The sequence below is a fragment of the Pristiophorus japonicus genome, chromosome 8 (genome assembly GCF_044704955.1).
Source record: "Pristiophorus japonicus isolate sPriJap1 chromosome 8, sPriJap1.hap1, whole genome shotgun sequence".
NCBI lineage: Eukaryota > Metazoa > Chordata > Chondrichthyes > Pristiophoridae > Pristiophorus > Pristiophorus japonicus.
The window spans coordinates 107,349,354-107,367,948 of record NC_091984.1 but is presented as its reverse complement, the minus strand read 5'-3'; the positions used below and the strand labels follow the sequence as shown (position 1 = coordinate 107,367,948).

The 18,595-nt window shown below is 42.6% G+C and overlaps 2 protein-coding genes across 8 annotated transcripts in view; one reads left to right on the top strand and one right to left on the bottom strand.

Moving 5' to 3' along the window:
* Positions 1-12,766, top strand: part of clcc1 (chloride channel CLIC-like 1) — a 38,542-nt gene extending 25,776 nt beyond the window's left edge. For 2 of the 6 annotated variants that reach the window (XM_070887274.1, XM_070887275.1), the window contains exons 8-11: positions 2,980-3,077; positions 3,413-3,559; positions 3,923-4,717; positions 6,239-7,224. In XM_070887274.1, coding sequence (XP_070743375.1) covers positions 2,980-3,077; positions 3,413-3,559; positions 3,923-4,717; positions 6,239-6,460 — 1,262 coding nt within the window. In that variant the 3' untranslated portion in view covers positions 6,461-7,224. The other 4 variants (XM_070887278.1, XM_070887277.1, XM_070887280.1 and 1 more) reach the window with 4 other exon arrangements.
* A 2,087-nt stretch (positions 12,767-14,853) lies between these two features.
* gpsm2 (G protein signaling modulator 2) overlaps positions 14,854-18,595 on the bottom strand; it is a 99,447-nt gene continuing 95,705 nt past the window's right edge. For both annotated transcript variants that reach the window (XM_070887272.1, XM_070887273.1), the window contains exon 15: positions 14,854-16,757. In XM_070887272.1, coding sequence (XP_070743373.1) covers positions 16,578-16,757 — 180 coding nt within the window. In that variant the 3' untranslated portion in view covers positions 14,854-16,577. The remainder of the gene's footprint in view (positions 16,758-18,595) is intronic.

The window sequence follows — 18,595 nt, the reverse complement described above, 5'->3', positions numbered from 1 at the left end:
AATTTAATTGGCACCTGGAAAACTGGGTTAATAAATGAATGTCAGCACGGTGTTAACGGTAAATCATGTTTGACTAACTTGATTTAGTTGTTTGATGTAATGGCGAGGGTTGATGTGGGTAGTGTGATTGATGTGTATATGGACTTTCAAAAGGCTTTTGAGAGAGTACCATATAATAGACTTGTTAACAAAATTGAAGCCCATGGGAATAAAGGGACAATCGCAGCGAGATTACGAAACTGAGTATGGGACAGAAAGCCGAGAGTAGTGTTAAATGATGGTTTTTCAGACTGGAGGGAGTTATACAGTGGTGTTCCCTGGGGGTTGGTATAGGGACCACTGCTTTTTTTATAGTAATGACCTGGACCTGAGTATACAGGGCATAATTTCAAAATTTGCAGATGATGCAAAACTTGGAAATGGAATAAACCGTGAGGAGATTAGTTACAGACTTCAAGAGGACATAGACATAAGTGTGAAGTAATACATTTAAGTAGGAAGAATGAAGAGAGGCAATATAAACTAAATGGTACAATTTTAAAGGGGGTGCAGGAACAGAGAGACCTGGTGGTGTATCTATACAAATCTTTGAAGGTAGCAGGTCAAGTTGAGAAAACTGTTTAAAAAAAAGCATATGGGATCCTTGGCTTTATAAATAGAGGTATAGCGTACAAAAGCAAGCATGTTCCAGAGACTTGAGCATAAAATCTAGGCTGAGTCTCTAGTGCAGTGCTGAGGGAGTGCTGCACTGTCGGAGGTGTTGTCTTTCAGATGAGATGTAAAACCGAGGCCCTGTCTGCTCCCTCACATGGACGTAAAAGATCCTGTGGCACTATTTCGAAGAAGAGCAGGGGAGTTATCCCTGGTGTCCTGGCCAATATTTATCCCTCAATCAACATAACAAAAACAGATTATCTGGTCACTATCACATTGCTGTTTGTGGGAGCTTGCTGTGTGCAATTTGGCTGCCGTGTTTCCCACATTACAACAGTGACTACACTGCAAGAGTACTTCATTGGCTTTAAAGTGCTTTGAGATGTCCAGTGGTCGTGAAAGGCGCTATATAAATGCAAGTCTTTCTTTTATGCTAGACCTTTATAAAACACTGGTTAGGCCCCAACTGGAGTAGTGTGTCCAATTTTGGGCACCAGACTTTAGGAAGGATGTCAAGGTTTTCGAGAGAGGGTAGAAGTGATTTACCAGATTATTACCAGATTAGTACTAGAGTCGAGGGACTTCAGTTACGTGGAGAGACTAGAGAAGCTGGGGTTGTTCTCCAAGCAGAAAAAGTTAAGAGGAGATTTTATAGAGGTGTTCAAAATCATGATAGAGTAAATAAGGAGACACTTCAAGTGGCAGAAGGGTCAGTAACTCAGATTTAAGGTAGTTGGCAAAAGAGCCAGATGTGATATGAGGGGAAATAAATGTATGCAGCACGTTTGTTATGATCTGGAGTGCAATGGCTGAAAGGATGGTGGAATCAGATTCAGGAGCAACTTTCAAAAGGGAACTGGATAAATAAAGAAGGGGGAACTAATGGATAGCTCTTTCAACGAGCTGGCACAGTGGGCTCCTTCTGTGCTATATCATTCCATGATTCTATGAATCAGGTTGCACTCCCTTATCCGGAATCACCCCTCGTCCAGAACCATTCCCGGCCACCGGGTGGCGCATGCGCAGAACTCCAATATAAATAAATTGAAGTCCTTCCTTGCTGGCGACTCCAGCAATTGCTGGCCTGACCCCGCGATCCACCCCCCCCCGCCCCGCCCTTCCCCCAATGATCTCTCTGCTGCACTCCCAGCCCCAAGCCAGCCAGCCCTGATATTCCCTTGCTCAGTACCTGTACCATCTAATTTAACATGACCACCCCTCGTCCAGAAAAATCCCTTATCCAGAACAGGCCAGATCCCGAGAGTTCTGGATAAGGGAGATTCAACCTGTATCATCATCCCTCTGAATCGCGGATGACGTGCTTCCACATTAAAAATGAGTTCTCAGATGACTGATGTCCGATGCGGGAACTATAGTCTGTCGCAGGTTGGACAGACGGTGGTTGAAAGGATGTTGGTTGATGTTGAAGTGCTTAGGTTGGTTGAAGTGCTTAGGTTGTCAGGCGCTTCTTCCGCCCTTTGCTCTTGGCCTCATCTTGCTCCCAACGAAGAGACTCAGTGTTCGGCGCCTTCCCGGATTATTCTCTTCCACTTTGAGCGATTTTGCACCAGTGATTCCCAGGTGTCGGTGGGGATGTTGATTTTCTTCAAAGAGGCCTTGAGGGTGTCCTTGAAGCGTTTCCTCTGCCCACCTGGGGCTTGTTTGCCGCGTCGGAACTCCGAGTCGACTCTATGATATAACTGCATTGTTAGGCGCAGTGTATCTGATAGAGCAGAGCATGTCAATGCTGCTAGCAGTGGAAAGTCAAATATTATAGGTTCACTGGGCAAGTTTGTATGTGTAGATATATTTAAAAGGGAACAACTGCCTCTTTTTTCTTAGGCAGGAAGTGGGATGTTATTTGTTCCTTTTGTCTGTGATACAACGCCATGGGAGATTTTTTTAAAGTATCATTAAATTTGGCTCCAAAACTGCTGTCAAAGTGTGGAAAGAAGATTCTCTATATTGGTGATCCTTTGTTTCAGTGTCTATTTAGCTCCAATCTGAAATGGTCAGACCTCTGAAGACCTCATTGCAAAATATTTAGAGTAGCTAATTTCATACTGTCTGGTTGACTACTGATTTTCCGACCGCTCCCAAACGTCCTATTTTTGAGGGGAGTGAAAGGAAATTTTCCAATTAGGACTGTAACAGCAATGGTTAGCCAGATTTGATAATAGGTAATCTATGTAATGTGGACTATTTATATTTTGGGAGAATTTTGTAAATGTTATGCATAACTCTCTAATTTCTGAGGAACATGGAAGAGTAATCTTTTGTTCGATTTGTAAGCCTTTTAACACTCGAAGATTCTTCTCTCTACAGAGTGGTTCAGGCGAACATGGACTTTAGAGGAAGACCCTTGTGAAACATACTATAAACTTATCGTGGTGGATCCAATTTGGGAGGTTCCTCCAAGCAAGGTAATAATGAATAATAGTGGGCCAGAATCATAGAATGGTTGCAGCACAGAAGGAGGCCGCTCGGCCCGTCAAACCCGTGCCAGCTCTCTGCGCTAGCACTTCAGCTATTCTCACTCCCCCACCCTTTCCCCGTAGCCCGGCAAATTGTTTTCCTTCAGGCACTTATCCAATTCCCTTTTGAAAGCCATTATTGAATCTGCCGCCACCATCCTTTCAGGCAGTGCATTTCAAATCTTAACCACTCGCTGTGTAAACAAGCTTCCCCTCATGTCGGGGGCAAGAAAATGTATTAATTTTATTTGAAATACCCAATGATGTAATTTGCTTTTTTTTAGGCTCTTATGCTTACTGTAACAACATTTTTCACTGAACCATTGAAACATATTGGGCAACCCATCAGTCAATTTTTGCGAGATCTCCTTAAAGACCTACCATGGATGTTGCAGTTTCCTATGACCCTGACAGTAGCATTGGCTGTTATTGTAAGTATCAGTTTAATTGCCAAGTGGAATAATATTTGTTTAATATATTTTTTGCAATAAACGTTCATTTATTAAGAGGATTTCAACAGGCAGTGGCATGGAATACAGGGATGTCTCTGTCTGCATCTCCTGCACGTTTTCTTCATTTATATTGGATAAATCTATCAACAAAAATATTTTCTGTAAGATGAAGGTTTGAAGTTAACGGATTAAAGTAGCAACTGTTGCAAGTTATTTTTAAGTGGCATTATTCCTGAAGCACCTCTCAACTTCTTTAGCTCAGGGAAAGGGTTTGCAAAATTTCCTGTTCAGTGATTCTCAGACATTACTATGATGACCATGTTTTGCTTTTGTGTTTTGCAGGTGTTTTTCTATTCCTGTGGTCACGCAGTTGTTCAATATGGTTTGTGTAGATCACTTCCAGATGTTGGTCCTCGAGCTCCAATTGCACACCATAATATGCCATATGGTATACAAGGCCCTGTTTATAATACTTTTATCCAAAGGGGAGGACAAGTGGATTACCAAGCTGGGGGAGATGCTGGCTATGTTCCTCACATCAGAAGAGATGCCAACCATGACCAGCCCGATGCTGCAATTACAGGTCCCAATAGGCCAAGAGATGTAAATCAGCAGGGTGTGGAAGATCTGATGAACTGGGAAAGAGCTGGGATGCCTGATGACGGGAGAGGTGACAACCAGCTACGCAGAAGAAGAGTACCAGACCAACAAAACTATCATTGTGCAGGGTATTCCCCTCCAGAGCTGGGGCCAATTAATGGGGTCTTTGCACCTACCGCACTAAAGACACCAGAGGAAACTGTACCATATGCTGCACAAAATGTCACGGAAGGTGATGTTGCTCACCAAGCTGGAAGGATTGTTGAACAGTGTGAAGGTGGGGATTTGCAAAATAAAGCCGCAGCTGGTTTGCCTGATAGTAAATCAGAAACTCAATTACACAACGGGAGAAGAGCAGGCAAGGAGGATATGCAGAATAATGGACAAGTGCTTAAGAAACTTGGGACAACTGACCAGCCCCTTTCATGGCTTCCATCAGGAAAGAATGCCACAGAGACTGAAGTTACGGACAAAAAGCCTGTACAGGAAAGGAAATTTGAAAATGAGGCGTCCTTCATAGAAAATGTGGGAGTGCAAGTAAGTTTTCCTGTAAATTTAGATACATTTGTGACAGAAATTAAACCTTGTTTTGTAAATACTTAACTACAAAACAGTAATTGGTGGAAGGGTGAGATTTCATGCTTTTAAATATAATGTTGCAAAAATTCGATGTTTTACATTGATCTGTTGGCAGCCACCCATTGGGGAAAGTTTTATCAATTACTGAACTATCTGGTAAAACCAGGTACCTTGTAATTATTTTTATACATTCCACTTGTAGCGCTCAATTTTGGCCAGGAGTTGCTGCGTTTTTTTTGCAGTAGGCTGCTTTTTCTGGCGTAACTTAAAAATCCCCAGTTTCCCCAATTAATTTGCGCCAGCGTAACTCACTTAGTTACATTTTTTTTAGGTTAGTTTTTTTTTCTGAAAAGGAGGTGTTACCAGCCACCTACGCCAGCTCTGCCCATTTAGGCAACTTTGGCCAGCTAATAGCTACTCCATTTCTACTTAGGCCAGTATATGTGGCCACTTAAGAAAACCCTTGCGGAGAGATAAAGAAATTGGCGCAGGTAAGTACATCGGAGGCCCTTCGGTCTGGGCTAGGGGTGGGAAGTGGAAAGGACCTGGACCTAAACCAACCAAGCCTTACCCTTAGCAATGTTTGCAAACAAAAACTACTAACCATTCTATAAGAAATAAAAAATTAAAGTCCTACCTTTCTGCCCTCGGCCTGGGAAGGCAGCGGGCCGGTGCGGGAGGCCACTTGGCCTGGGATAGGGGTGGGAGTAAGTGAACTGGCCAGCATCGGGATTCAACGGAGAGGCTGCAAGCAAATCAACGGGGAGGCTGGGGGGTGGGGGGAGGGAGGGAGCTAACAAGCATCGGGGGCCACAGAGAGGGAGAGGCTGCAATTCAACAGAGAAGCTGGGGGGGAGAGAGGTCACAAGACTCGAGGGGGGGGAAGAGGAGGGAGAGAGATCTCAAGCCTCAAGGGGGTGAGGGAGAGAGGAAAAAAGACTTTTGGGTGTGGTCCATCCATACAGACCTTGGGGGGTGGGGTGGGGGGGAGTGGGGAGGGAGAGAGAGCGGGAACAGCAAACCTGTTCTGCCTGCTTTCCTGCCGTTTTGACCTTCTTTGAAAGTTTAACTAAGTATGGGGGCAATACTGACAATGCCATACCTTTTGCAAGTGTTCTGCATCATTGTGCTACGTAGGAGATAATTGATTAGAGCTCATCACATCAGGAACATCAGAGTATCGTAGGCTGCTGGGCAGGAGGCCTTACCCACCTCGGCAATTTCGAGTCAGGCTTTCATACCTGCACCTGAGTAATGCAGAATGTGTTAAAAGACTGTGTTTCCGCAGAGAAGTTGTCCGTGGGATCTATGAGTTGCTGAGACCAGATCTGCAGCTGAGAAGCGGCAGGTGGACTGCTTTGGTCTGTTGAAGTGAAGGTTACAGCTGTACTTTCATTCTATGCCTTCGGATCGTTTCAAGCTGCAACTGGAGATGTGTGCGCCATCTCTTAACATGCAATACATGTCTCCATTCGCCAGGTCACAGCTGCACTGTATACATGGAGGAATGACTTCATCAAGTTCCCAATGACTGCCCAAGCAATCCATGACAGGGCTGTGGGGTTCTCAAGGATTGCTGGCTTCCCAAAGGTACAGGGCTGCATTGATTGTACCCACATTGCCTTGCGAGCAACTTTGAAGAATGCCGAGCTGTTCAGGAATAGAAAAGGCTTCCACTCCATTAATGTGCAGCTCATGTGACAACATGCATCGCATCATGTCAGTCGATGCAAGATATCTTGGCAGCACCCATGATGCTTTCATCCGACGCGACAGCGTTATATCTGCCACATTCGAGCAGCAGTCAGAAGGGCAGAGCTGGCTACTGGGAGACAAAGGGTACTGCCTCGCCACCTGGCTCCTGACGCCCCTACGCGTAACACGGACGGAAGCTGACCATCGATACAACATGTCAAACATTGCGACGCACAGCATCATAGAGAGGACCATTGGCATATTGAAACAGCGTTTCCGATGCCTGGACCATTCCGGAGGCTACTTGCTGTACACCCCTGAGATTGTCGGTCAGTTCACTTTTGTATGCTGCATAACTTAGCCATCATGAGGCAGCAGTAGCTGGTAGTGGAGGACCCACCTGCGGTGAGAGTGGCTGATGATAATGATTTGGAAGATGCAGGTGACGAGCAGGAGGAGGATGATGACAAGAATGACGAAACCATGCAAGTGCCTGAAGCCGGAACACGACGACGACGGCGGAGGAGGGCAGGCCATCGTGCTCTTAACGATTGCTCGAGCCTTGCGCCAACAGCTCATCCGTGAACACTTTACTGATGCTTGAGGGTTCAGTGACAACTTTTCTACATGGACTTGTTTATTTTTTGGAGCTGTTCCGTAATGTGTTGTGTTAATGGAACATGATTCAGTTTTAATGTTAAATATATTTTATTCAAAAGTTTACAATGTACTTAACTTTACTGTAATAAAATTATTCTTGTATCAAACTTTACTTTAATATCATTCTTTAAGATCACTTAAAAATTTTAAGATCACTTATAAAGTTGTAAATATACATAACTTACAAAAAACTTTCAATTTGAAAACAGTAACAACAACAACAACAGCAGCAAAGAAAGACTGCACCCATCTCTCATCCCCCTTAGTCTAACACTGCCTGCTGCGCTTGGTCTCGGACTCCCCACCACCCCTGCCTGCAGGCGGTGGCACAGTCATTTTGAGCTTGGTACCAAGCTTATTCCTTCTAACATCTCGTTTAATGTGCACTTCTTGATGGGTGGTGGAGGTGGGGTGGGGGGGCGGGGTCAGGTATTAATGTGGCGGGCCCGGCTTGGGTCTCTTCAGAGGCTGGTGTGGGGATTGCAGTGGGAGGCGCAGTTGATTCTGTCAATGGCCTGGGTGTTTTCCCTTATTGCAGCAACTACCTCACGCATGCCCTCCCTCATGCACCCTGACAGTGTCTCAGCGGACTGAAACATTCCCTCCCTAATGACCAGTGTCATTGCCAGTGTCGTCCTTTCCACTTCCTCTGACATTCCATCCCTTATGGGCACTATTCCCTCACTGATGTTCCCGGATACCGTTCCCATTTCCCGTGCCATTGCTGTTAATTCTCCCGACAGTCCCGCTACCTCATCACTCACCCCACTGATGGTGTACAGGAGTGATCGGGTAAGGTCAATGTTCTCCGCACTCAGTGACATGATCTGAACCACATCTGTTGCATCCTGCATCTCAGGAGAGCGTGGTCGATTTCTCCTTCCCCTCACCCTGGATCTGCCTTGCAGCATCCCACTGGGACCCGCATCCTCAGACAGTGGGGCCGTGGGTGTTATTTGCTGCATCCCACTACTAGGACCCACAACCTGGGATTGTGAGAAACCATGGAATGTCCCACCAGAACTAAAACCACTAGTTATTAAAGGGGGGAAACCATGGAATCTCCCACCAGTACCCAAATCACTAGTCATGGAAGGAGTTGGCAACTCCGAGAACTGCACATGCTCCATATTCAGTATATAAGTGGTAGCTTCATCCAGCTGACCCAACTCCCCCTCACCCCAAATTGGTCTCGAGGGTTGGCTTGGAAGATGTTCTCGTCTTTAGCCTCATCCATGTCTGAATCATCTTCTGCATCTTTAGGACTGGCATCAGGTTCTGCAAAATATAACAGAACAGTCAAATGGTTAGCAGCAGAGGAGGGGGCAGGAAGGGTGGCATGAGTAGGCTCACACATAGCAGGCCAGGCAGCAGGTTGATTTGAAGGGCTACGATTCATTTTCAGGACTTAGCCTCTCCCTCGAGTGTGGGCCCAGCTTGTGCAATATTGATTGTTTTTCTCCAGGCAGGACCCATCAAAGCAACGACCCTGTCTTCCAAGGGTGTCAGTGGGTGCAGATTTGCCGGGCCTCCTCTTGTTCGAGTTCTTCCCTTTTGTTGTGGGACAATTTCTTCTGCAAAGATGAAAATGCTATTTTTTAGAGAGGGTGTCTTTCTGCTGGATGGGACATATACTGCTGGTCACATTTACAATTGCAATTGCATTGAATAAATGAAAATATTACACTAACTACTTGACCAAGGTCCTGCCATTTCTTTTTACACTGGTTTCCAAATCTCTTGGTGTTCACCACTGTACAGTAATCTTCTGCAACTTGGTTCCAGCGTTTCTTCATTTCTTTGGGTGGCACTTTTATGTGACCTCTGCTGGTATCTAGCTCCTGTCATCTGGTCTCAATGACATTAACTAGTATCTCCACTTCTTCCAGCAAGAAATTCTTTGTCCTTTGTCCACATTGCTGCATTGCTGCAGCTGCTCTGAGACACTCACAGCACTTTTCCAATGCTCTTAGAGACACAGTGATTTTTCCAAACACACAGTACTGATTTTTCCAAATACAGCACTCCTGGCTGCTGGCATACAGCAGTGATTTTACCAGAGCACTGCTTCTTGCATTCAGCAGTGATTTTCCTACCACAGCACTCCTTCTGGCACAAAAACACAAGCAGCTAGCTAGCTCTTTAAAAATGGCCAATTGCCAACTTGCAGCGCTACTGCGCATGCGCGGAAATCACCAATCTCCACTGCGCATGTGCAGACGTTCCGGCACATTATCCAGCGCAGAACGCAGGCTCCACCCCGCCGAGTCGACTGGCCAAGCTGCGCAACTGCAGTGAAGAGACCAGATAGTGACCAAAGTTGCAACACTTTTTTCCGGCGCATCTCGGAACGTACATAAGCGGCTCAGCTCTGGTAAGTGCGCTGAAAAACGGGCTTGGCCAAAATTGAGCCCAGAGAGAGGGGAAACAGGTAAAGGATAGGGGAAGAAGGATTGCTGTGGAGGATGTTTGGATGAATAGTGATGGTTTGCTCGGACCTATTTAGATGCTTTATGGAGGGGGGGCCAATGGGTTGGGGACCATTTTCCAGCTGAGGGCGGGGGGTGAATGCAATGGATGGCGGATAATTTTCTTGATCAGTGAGGAGAGACGCATTGGGTGGAAATTGATTTCCTCCTCATTGAAACTGATGGGGGTTGAAAGATTGGCCCAGAATTTACGGTCCCCGTAATGGAGTCAGCATACACCATCATAAGCCTGTTGAAAGACCCCGCAAGTTCCGGGTTTCTACATGTGCAAAACCCCAGAGCTTGTGATCTGTCAAAGTACGGCATGACAGATTTATCGAACCGTCTGAGAAATCACTTTCGCTGGCGCAGAGTTGGGCTATTGCCTAACAAGTGCCCAGCAATTTCCCACGAAACTCTTACAGCTGGTAAAAGCAGGCGTAGGGCCTGCTTTCACCAGTGTAAGGGTTAATATAAATGTTAAATTACAAATTTTAAAATAAAAAATGATGCAAAAACACTTAAAATTGGTCCAGGCAACTATTGGCCCAGATTAAAATGTTTAAAATTATTTTTCAAAAAATAAATTTTTTATTGTATTTTGTGTAATTAAAGGACTTATAATTAAATTTGAAAATCAGAACATTTATATTTATTAGAATTATCTAAATTGTTTAATTATTTGGGAATTTCATTGCATGTCATTAGGGCATTCCATGCAGAAATGACTGCAATGGAATCCTCCTTTCTCATTGGAGGGCCAAGCCCACGGGATGCTTCCGAACCACCTGCGTCCCAGGGATCAGTGGGCCTTTACGCAGGCGTACGCCTGGAGGCCCGAGACTCGAACTCTCCACAGCTGTGCAGCTAGGTGCTAAGTTCGGAAATATTTCGTGGGTCAGAGGCATACTCCGGAGGTACGTCTCCAACCACAAATTCAGGATCATTTTCTCTTCAGTGGGGTGGGAGCAGTGTGTCAATGGCAATTCATCTCAGTGGGGATGGGATGTAGAGAGCAAATCAGTGATGGGGGTGGGGCGGGAAGGTGGATAAAGTGGTCACAGGTAAAATTATGGTGCTCAGCTTGGAAGAGGGAAGGCAAAGTAAATGATTTTTGGGGTGTTGAAAATTTACTGCAGATACCTGCTTCAGTGTTAAGTCGTTTCCTTGAATGGTCTTATTGCCTGCTTAAGTTGATTTCCAACCCCTATATCTATTAGCCTGGTTAACAGGACCCAAGAGTGTAATAGTGAAACTTTCCTGTGTTTTGCATCAAATCCGTGTAGTCCTTCAATTTCTCCAAAGGTGAACTGAGTTAGTACTAACCAAGATGATCAGTTTTATTCTCATCTGCTTTATTCAATGGAAGGCAAAATATACAGAACACTGAGTATGACAAAAATGATGAACATGTGTGTGCTAGCTCACTCTGATGGGCTCTTAACATAAAAGCACACATTCCTCCCGATCAAGACAGAGGTGCTCCTCTTGCAGCATGTTGCTGCCTGACTTTTTGGTGTCTGTCCTCATTTCTTTTGAAAACGCTCTTTAACCCACCGAGATTAAAAGTTTGTCAACAGTATCAACTTGCATTTATACAGCGGAGGATTATCTGATCTGTCTGATTCATAAATCATGAGAAACTCTTTCCACTGGCTGGTTAGTAACCAGAGGTGAGATGAGAGTTTTCCTGAGCGTGATATTTCACCAATAATATTTACATTATAGAAGCTGCTCAATGTTCTAGTCATGAGATTTCTGATTTTAATCTCATTTGTGTGATGTTATGTGTCTTGTATGGATTCTTCCTCTGGACTTTCAGATTTAAACAAGTGGTTTGTCACTAATGTGGTGGTATAAATTGTATATTTAAAATGATAAATTCAGTCTAACTGGCTCAAATATAATGCTGAACACAAGTTTGAATCATAAGTAAAGGCATAAATGTGTATGAATTTCCCTGTATCTCATTAAAGTTACTGTGATTCTCAACATTGCTCATATTGTACTTGGCTGGAGTAACATCAATTCTTTGATTAAATACTTAGCAAAATAAGTGATTAAGTGAAATGAAGTCATTAGTTTTTTTTCCAAGCTTTGAGTTGAATAATTAATGCTTGTCTGTTCGATAGGCTTTCAATATCCAAGAACATGAAGACTTCTGTTGAAGAAACTAACGTTAGTTATAGCATGGAACATGCATCTTGTAACAACTGCTGGTTATTGGAATTTACAGCCAAATGATCCCACGTACCTTTCATAATGAAGTTTAAGATTTTTTTCATACTTATGTTTTTGTCAACATATGAAGTAACGCAAGGATTTGCATTGCAAACTAATTTTTTAATTTTGGGTAGACAAATAACAATCCTCGTGTTCATGGAGATCTGTGTACAAAGCTTCAGACTTCATGAACATAAAGTAAAACCAGTATTGGAGAAAAATCTGACACGCAACATGATGCTTTCTTTAAAATAAAAGTTTTACATTCTCACTGAAATGTTGTACATTTTCAGATAATTTTGCAATAGCAAAAAAATCATTGTTAATTTGAGGAATATATTGAGTAATCTATAGATCTATCTTTCAATCTAATTTTATTTTAGATACATGCATCTTTTATAATGATTTTTGTATGTACTTGCAACCTTCTGTCTGGTTTTTGCAGAGAATTGCATTGGTTTCAGAATCAAATTCAATTAAGGTTACAATATTGATCACACTGCAGCATTTTTTCAATTGAATTTGTGTTTCTTGTACTTTCTTTGTTAATCTGGACTGGAACCAGCATGTGCTGGTCCAGTCCAATTTCCATTATTTATTAGCATCAGGCTAGAATGGTGTTTCAACTTTAGGGAAATTTCCAGATGGCACAAACTTAGAACTCAAGATTTACACTGGAGCTGTATCGATGTATCTTGAGCCCACAGTTCTGGGACTTGAGTTACCTGCACCAGTATCGGAAGAAGTCCCATATTAGTGCTGGTTTATCACTGATCTGTTTACATTCAGTACTGTTATGCAATTACTTCAATTTTTTTTAACTAGGAAATGCAAGAAATGTGTATTACTTAGCCACCTGTCTGTTCCTCTTGGTACACTGTGGTCATGCTCCTGTGAATGTTTTACTGAGGTGCATCTGAAATGTCAAATAAACCTGGAAGTAACCAAATCCAACTAAAAACAGGGACTGTTATGAAGACCATAGTTCATGAATCTAAATTGTCAGGTCAGTGGTTTAAGGCAGTCATACTATTTGTGATGTGCTGTCATTTGTTAGGGTTGTATTCATTCAATAGCATTGAGAGCATCATGCCAGCCTTGCCTTACTACCAAAACTTTTATATGTATATGTAATAGTTCAGCTTTAATGTACATTACTTTTTTTGGCTGATTGTACAGATGCCTTTTAAACCAGAAGTATTATCATAGAGCACTGACTGGAATTAGTGAAGTTAGTAAAAAGGAAGCAAGCTGTATTAGTGGACAGTTGAAATGATAATGCTAATGAAGTCTTGGAGCAATTAGAGGAAGTGAGAATTTCTGTATCTCCAAGTTTCTATGCAGTATCATCGGAACTAATTTTTAAAAGATCATCCTTCCCAGAATTGAATACAATACTTCAGCTGAGACCTAATCAGTGTTATAAAGGTTTAGCATAACTTCCTTGCTTTTTACTACTCTCATCCTTTGCTAATAAAGCCAAGGATCCCATTTTTTTTTTAGTAGCCTTCAATGTCTGCCATCTTCAAAGATTTGTGTACATGCACCCCCTTTAAAATGGTACTGCTTAGTTTATATTACTTCTCATTCTTGATACCAAAGTGTATCACTTCACGCCTCTCAATGGCAAATCACAAATTATATTTAAATCTTCAGCCTATTTGATCCTGGAAGAGTGTGCACTTTGGGATGTTTTTCTACATTAAAAGCAATAAATTCAAGTTATTTTGTGTATTGGAGGTTAGCGCATTTAAATCATTTGTACATGCTCCAGCACACATAAGTACAATAGAACCTGAACCTGGGCTAAAGACAGAATATTTGCCAAGGCAGCCACTCTAAATATGCTGCTGCTCATGTAGAAGGACGCAGCCACAGGAAAAGTGAACGTACTGCTCCATTCGATAGAGAGATGTCCTGTTTGAAATTCATGTACTTTTTCTGGCAGTGAGCAGTGCTCAGTGTCTGGCAGTTGGTGGTATTTCAGGCTCAACATGCAGGAGAAGATCGCATGTGTTAAGGAATACATCAAGGTAAGACTACTCAAAAGTGCCTTAAACTGCACTGCTTGATGGAGTGAGACACCTTACAAGCTAGCAGGTCATGGTGCAGGAAGCATTGGAGGGGAGGGGAGGGGAAGGGGAAAGAGACAGGACTTTGCAGAAAAGGTCAATACAATGTTATCTATCCAGATGGTACAAACAAACACATTGAATTGATTTAATGCAATGAGCTTGGGTTTTCCACTTCTATGCTCATCAGCCCACATTCATTCACTTTAAATGGGTGGAAAATGGTGGGCTGGCGGGCACAGACGTGAGAAATCCTGGTCCTAGTTTCTTTGGGCTCAATTTTCCCCAGTGATTTGCGTCTTTTTTGCCTAAGTTGAAAAACCAGTTTCCCTAATCAATTTGCACCAGCGTAACTCAGTTATGATTTTTTTAGGTCAGTTTTTTTTTCAGCCAAAGGGGGTGTAACCAGCCACCCATGCCAATTCTGGCCATTTAGGACAGTTTGGCCAGCTGATAGTTACTCCAGTTCTGCTTCGGTCAGCGTATGTGGCCTCTCCAGAAAAACCTTCCCAAGAGTTAAGGAAATCAGTGCAACAGATGCCCGGACACACACAATTAAAAAATACATAGCAGCAACTTGCCTCCAACCCCGCCCGAAGGACTTGCTGGTCCGGTCCCATGCTCGGTCCCCATTCTCCTGGTTCAGTCCCCAGTTCAGAGAGAGTGAGTGTGTCCAGGGACCTAGAATGGGACCAGACCGGACTGGCAAGCCCTTTGGGCAGGGTTGGAGGTAAGTTGCTGCTATGTGTTTTTCAATTCTTTTAATGTGTTGGGAGCTGGCTGTATGCTTCACTTTGCAGCCTCAGTTCACATTGTGTCCCTGGTTACCATGTCAGCCTGATCTTTTTGGCACAGATCAAGGCTCCAACCCCAAAACTAGGTCACGCCAAAAAGAAAAAATCCAACAGAGAATTTTTAATCGGGCGTAACTCTTCAAGTATGCCAAAAAATGCTTTGTACAAAAAAAAGGGCTCAATTTTCCCCAATGTCCAAAATGTTCTATTAAAGTATGCACATTTAGGTGACTGAAAACATACCAAAGTAATTTTACCTAGCTTTTATCCAGTACCTTAAACAAATGCAACAGAAGCTATGTTCCTATTTTGGAGATAGCAGACTTGTGTTTTTATTGTAGATGTAATAACATTAGTGAGGTCATGATTCCACAACGGTACATAATTGCAAAAATCAAGCACACAGGCAATATCTAGTAGTTGCACTGAAAGACCATAGTGATCAACACTAAAAAAAAAGTTAGTCTTTGCCTGCTCAAATATAAAATGTAATGAAGTACCTGTACTACATTCTATCATTATCCATGGTTTTATCTTGACTAACACCGAATAGAGTGCATCACTCCTTTTGCTGTGGAAACACAAGAGATATTTTTCAACCAGCTATCTGGAATCTTTTTTAAAATCTTAAACTATACACTGCCCCTTTCTCTCCCTCATTAATAGTTTAATGAAATAGACATTACCTCAATCTTGGCATGCCTGTCCAATCCCTCTACTACATATTTTGTTACAATTAAAACTTTATAGCTTTTATAAGTTTTTCCAATTAGGGCACATTACTCACAGTTGCCTTTAACTTGCAAAAATGGGTAACCAAAATGTGAAATGTTTTATAACATTAAGACAAAACAATTTCTTTAACATGCCTTATTACAGTAAGTTTATCTTCGAGTTGGAATTATTTTTTTTAAAACCTAGCCTGCTATATGCAGAATTGTCAAGATTTTCACAAAATTGGAGTACTTTTGTTTGTTCTCTTCACAAATGTATTATAAAAATATACATCCTTCTACCCCACTAAAAGCAGGCACAGAACAAATGACTTGGAGATAGATTCGGAGCTTTAAACTTAGTGTGAAAACTCAAAACTGATCCCTAGCATAAAAACAAGTATCTAGAAATAATGTAAAACAAGTTATAAATGCTCAGTCCTAGATTTGCATTTATCAAGAGCTAAAAGCATTTCTTACAGCAGCAGTTACAAAAAAATCCACAAATTATATGCAGTTCAGGTCCCTTCATTAAACTGCAAGAAAGAAAATCAGCACAAGTTGGCAGTAGAATATGTTAAAAAATAAGGCTACAATTTGTACATCAGAAAATAGTTCTATTATAAATACCAATGATTTCTTGCAGTAATTAAATATCAAAATTAACCGCCTAAAATGGATAGTGCTTGCTTTTTTAAAAAAGTAAAGGCAGTTGCAATTTTCTGCTAACAGAATTCTATAAACATTTGTTAATAGAATGAATTTTGGTAATGTCAACATTTGTTGGTTTTACATATCTGTTTTAGATCAATAAAAAAGTCAGGCTGTTGATCTTTTCCTGTTGCGATCATCAGATCAATGATAAAAGAAAGAAATAGTTTTAAATTGAAAAAGAGAGACTACTGGCATATTCTTCCAGTATTGATCAGTTTATATATAGGATTAGTCCCATTTTACTACTTTTAGTAATTTCATCTTTTGAATCATTCAAATTCCTGTAAAGTTTAGAACAAACAATTAAAAAAAGCATTAGCTCAAAGCAAAGTACACTTATGGACAATAGAACCTTAGACAAGATTGCAGGTTGCCAGCAGTCCAAAGTGCAGTGTGAATTTTACCAAATCCCAGCATTGTTTCCAATTTCTCGAATAATTATTTAGTGTTTTAATTATCAGTAAATATATTTGTTCCATTCAATGATGGAAATCCCGCTTTTGTTCCTTCACATTTGAGGGAACTGCGACACGTTGTTCATTCATCCGTTTGGCCTGAGATCGCAGGATCAGACTGAAGAAGTCTTCATCAGGAACAGTAATACATTTATGCACAGGTTGTTGTGGTGGTGCACATCTCTGGTCATCCAGTCTGGAGCCCTGATGAATGTATAAACTGATTAAGATACTAAAATAATAATTTTCACTTGTTATTTATAAGAAACTAACAAAAAGGGTGTAATATAATAAACACCAAGTTGGAACACATACATATTCAAACCAATACTTGTCCAATGGCCTTATGACGGGACAGTACTTTGACAAGAGGGTAGGATTTCCCCCAGCAGGTTAGTTTCCTACTATCATTAGTCAATGAGGACCTTGGATCAGGAGCTCCATTCTTACATTCAGATATGGGGAATGAAGAGAACAAGATTTAACTTTTATGGCTTTGGCTAAATATCACCTTGGTCAATCTCCCTACTCCTTTGAGTGTGTGTCACCCCTCGCATCTCTTAAAATCTTTATTCTGTACTGCCCACCCAAAAAGCACATCAATTTTCTCAATGAGGTATCGTCTCTGCCTCTGCACAGAGCAATTTTTCATCCTCGGTGATTTCAACCTCCACCTCAACTCTTCTTGCTCCCTCTCTTTTGAGTTCATTGCCCTCACTTAATCTCTCCCTTCATGTCCACAGCCCCCGCCCCTCTCATCATCTCACGTAGCCTCGCTATCCCCTCCATGGCAATCTCCGACCATTTCTTTATATCACTCTACCCATTTTTCCCTCCGCCCTCCTAAAACACACTTTTCATAGCCACCCGTGGAAAAAAAAACTCAAGTCCCTTACCACTGCACTTGCTAATTCCCACTACCTAGCCTTTGGCCTACAATTGATATCTCTGTAGCTACTGACTAAATCACATGCTCCACCCTTAATGCCCTTGTCCCCATTACACACTCACCCTAGTCGTCATACCCCCTGGTATAGCCAGCCTTTGGCCCTCCATTATTTACAACATTTCAGCAGTTATCGATCTGCACACCCTCACCGCCCTAATCTGTATTAAAACAATGACTCTTTCACCGTGGCCGTTCCCCCTGGTACCATCATCGCTCCCTTAAGTCCAAGGGATCCATAGCACGGTTTAGCCATTCACCGCCAGATCTGGCTGGACCACTGAAAGCATCATCGGGTCCTGCTCTTGTCTGCTCACTATTCCAGAATCGTTCTGAAATGCAACAATAAATCCCGGCTTCTATTCTCCACTGCTAACGGCCATCTTAAACCCCTGTCTCCTACACCTTCAATTCCAACAATGTGTGAGGAGTTCATGGACTTCTTTGTCTCCAAATTTGAGACCATCCATTCAGCTGCCTCTGCCACTTCCCTTCCTTCCACTAGCCCACCAGGCCAAACTTCCTCTTAAAAAAAAAGGTACCCCTTGCCCTAGTTCTGAACTCGCATCTTTCTCCAGTTTCACTCCAATCTCCCCATATGACCTCTCCACACTCATCTTGTCCATGAGACCAACGTCCTGCTCCCTCGACCCTATTCCCACCAAACTGACCACACAACTTCCTTTTCTGGCTCCCATGTTAGCTGATATTGTTAATGGTTCTCTCTCTTCAGGTACTGTCTCGCTCTCCCTCAAATCTGCCGTTATCACCCCTCCTAAAAAAAAACAACCCTTGACCCTCTCCATCCTTGCAAACTACCGCCCATCTCCAACCTCCCTTTCCTCTCAAGTTCCTGAACGTGTTGTCACCTCCCAAATCCGTGCCCATCTTTCCCGCAACTCCATGTTTGAATCCCTTCAATCAGGTTTCTGCCCCTGCCACAGTACTGAAACGGCTCTTGGTCACAAATGACATCCTTTGTGACTGTGACAAAGGTAAACTAATCCATCTTCGTCCTTCTTGACTTGTCTGCAGCTTTTGTCATGGTTGACCACTCCATCCTTCTCCAACGCTCCTCCACTATCATCCAGCTGAG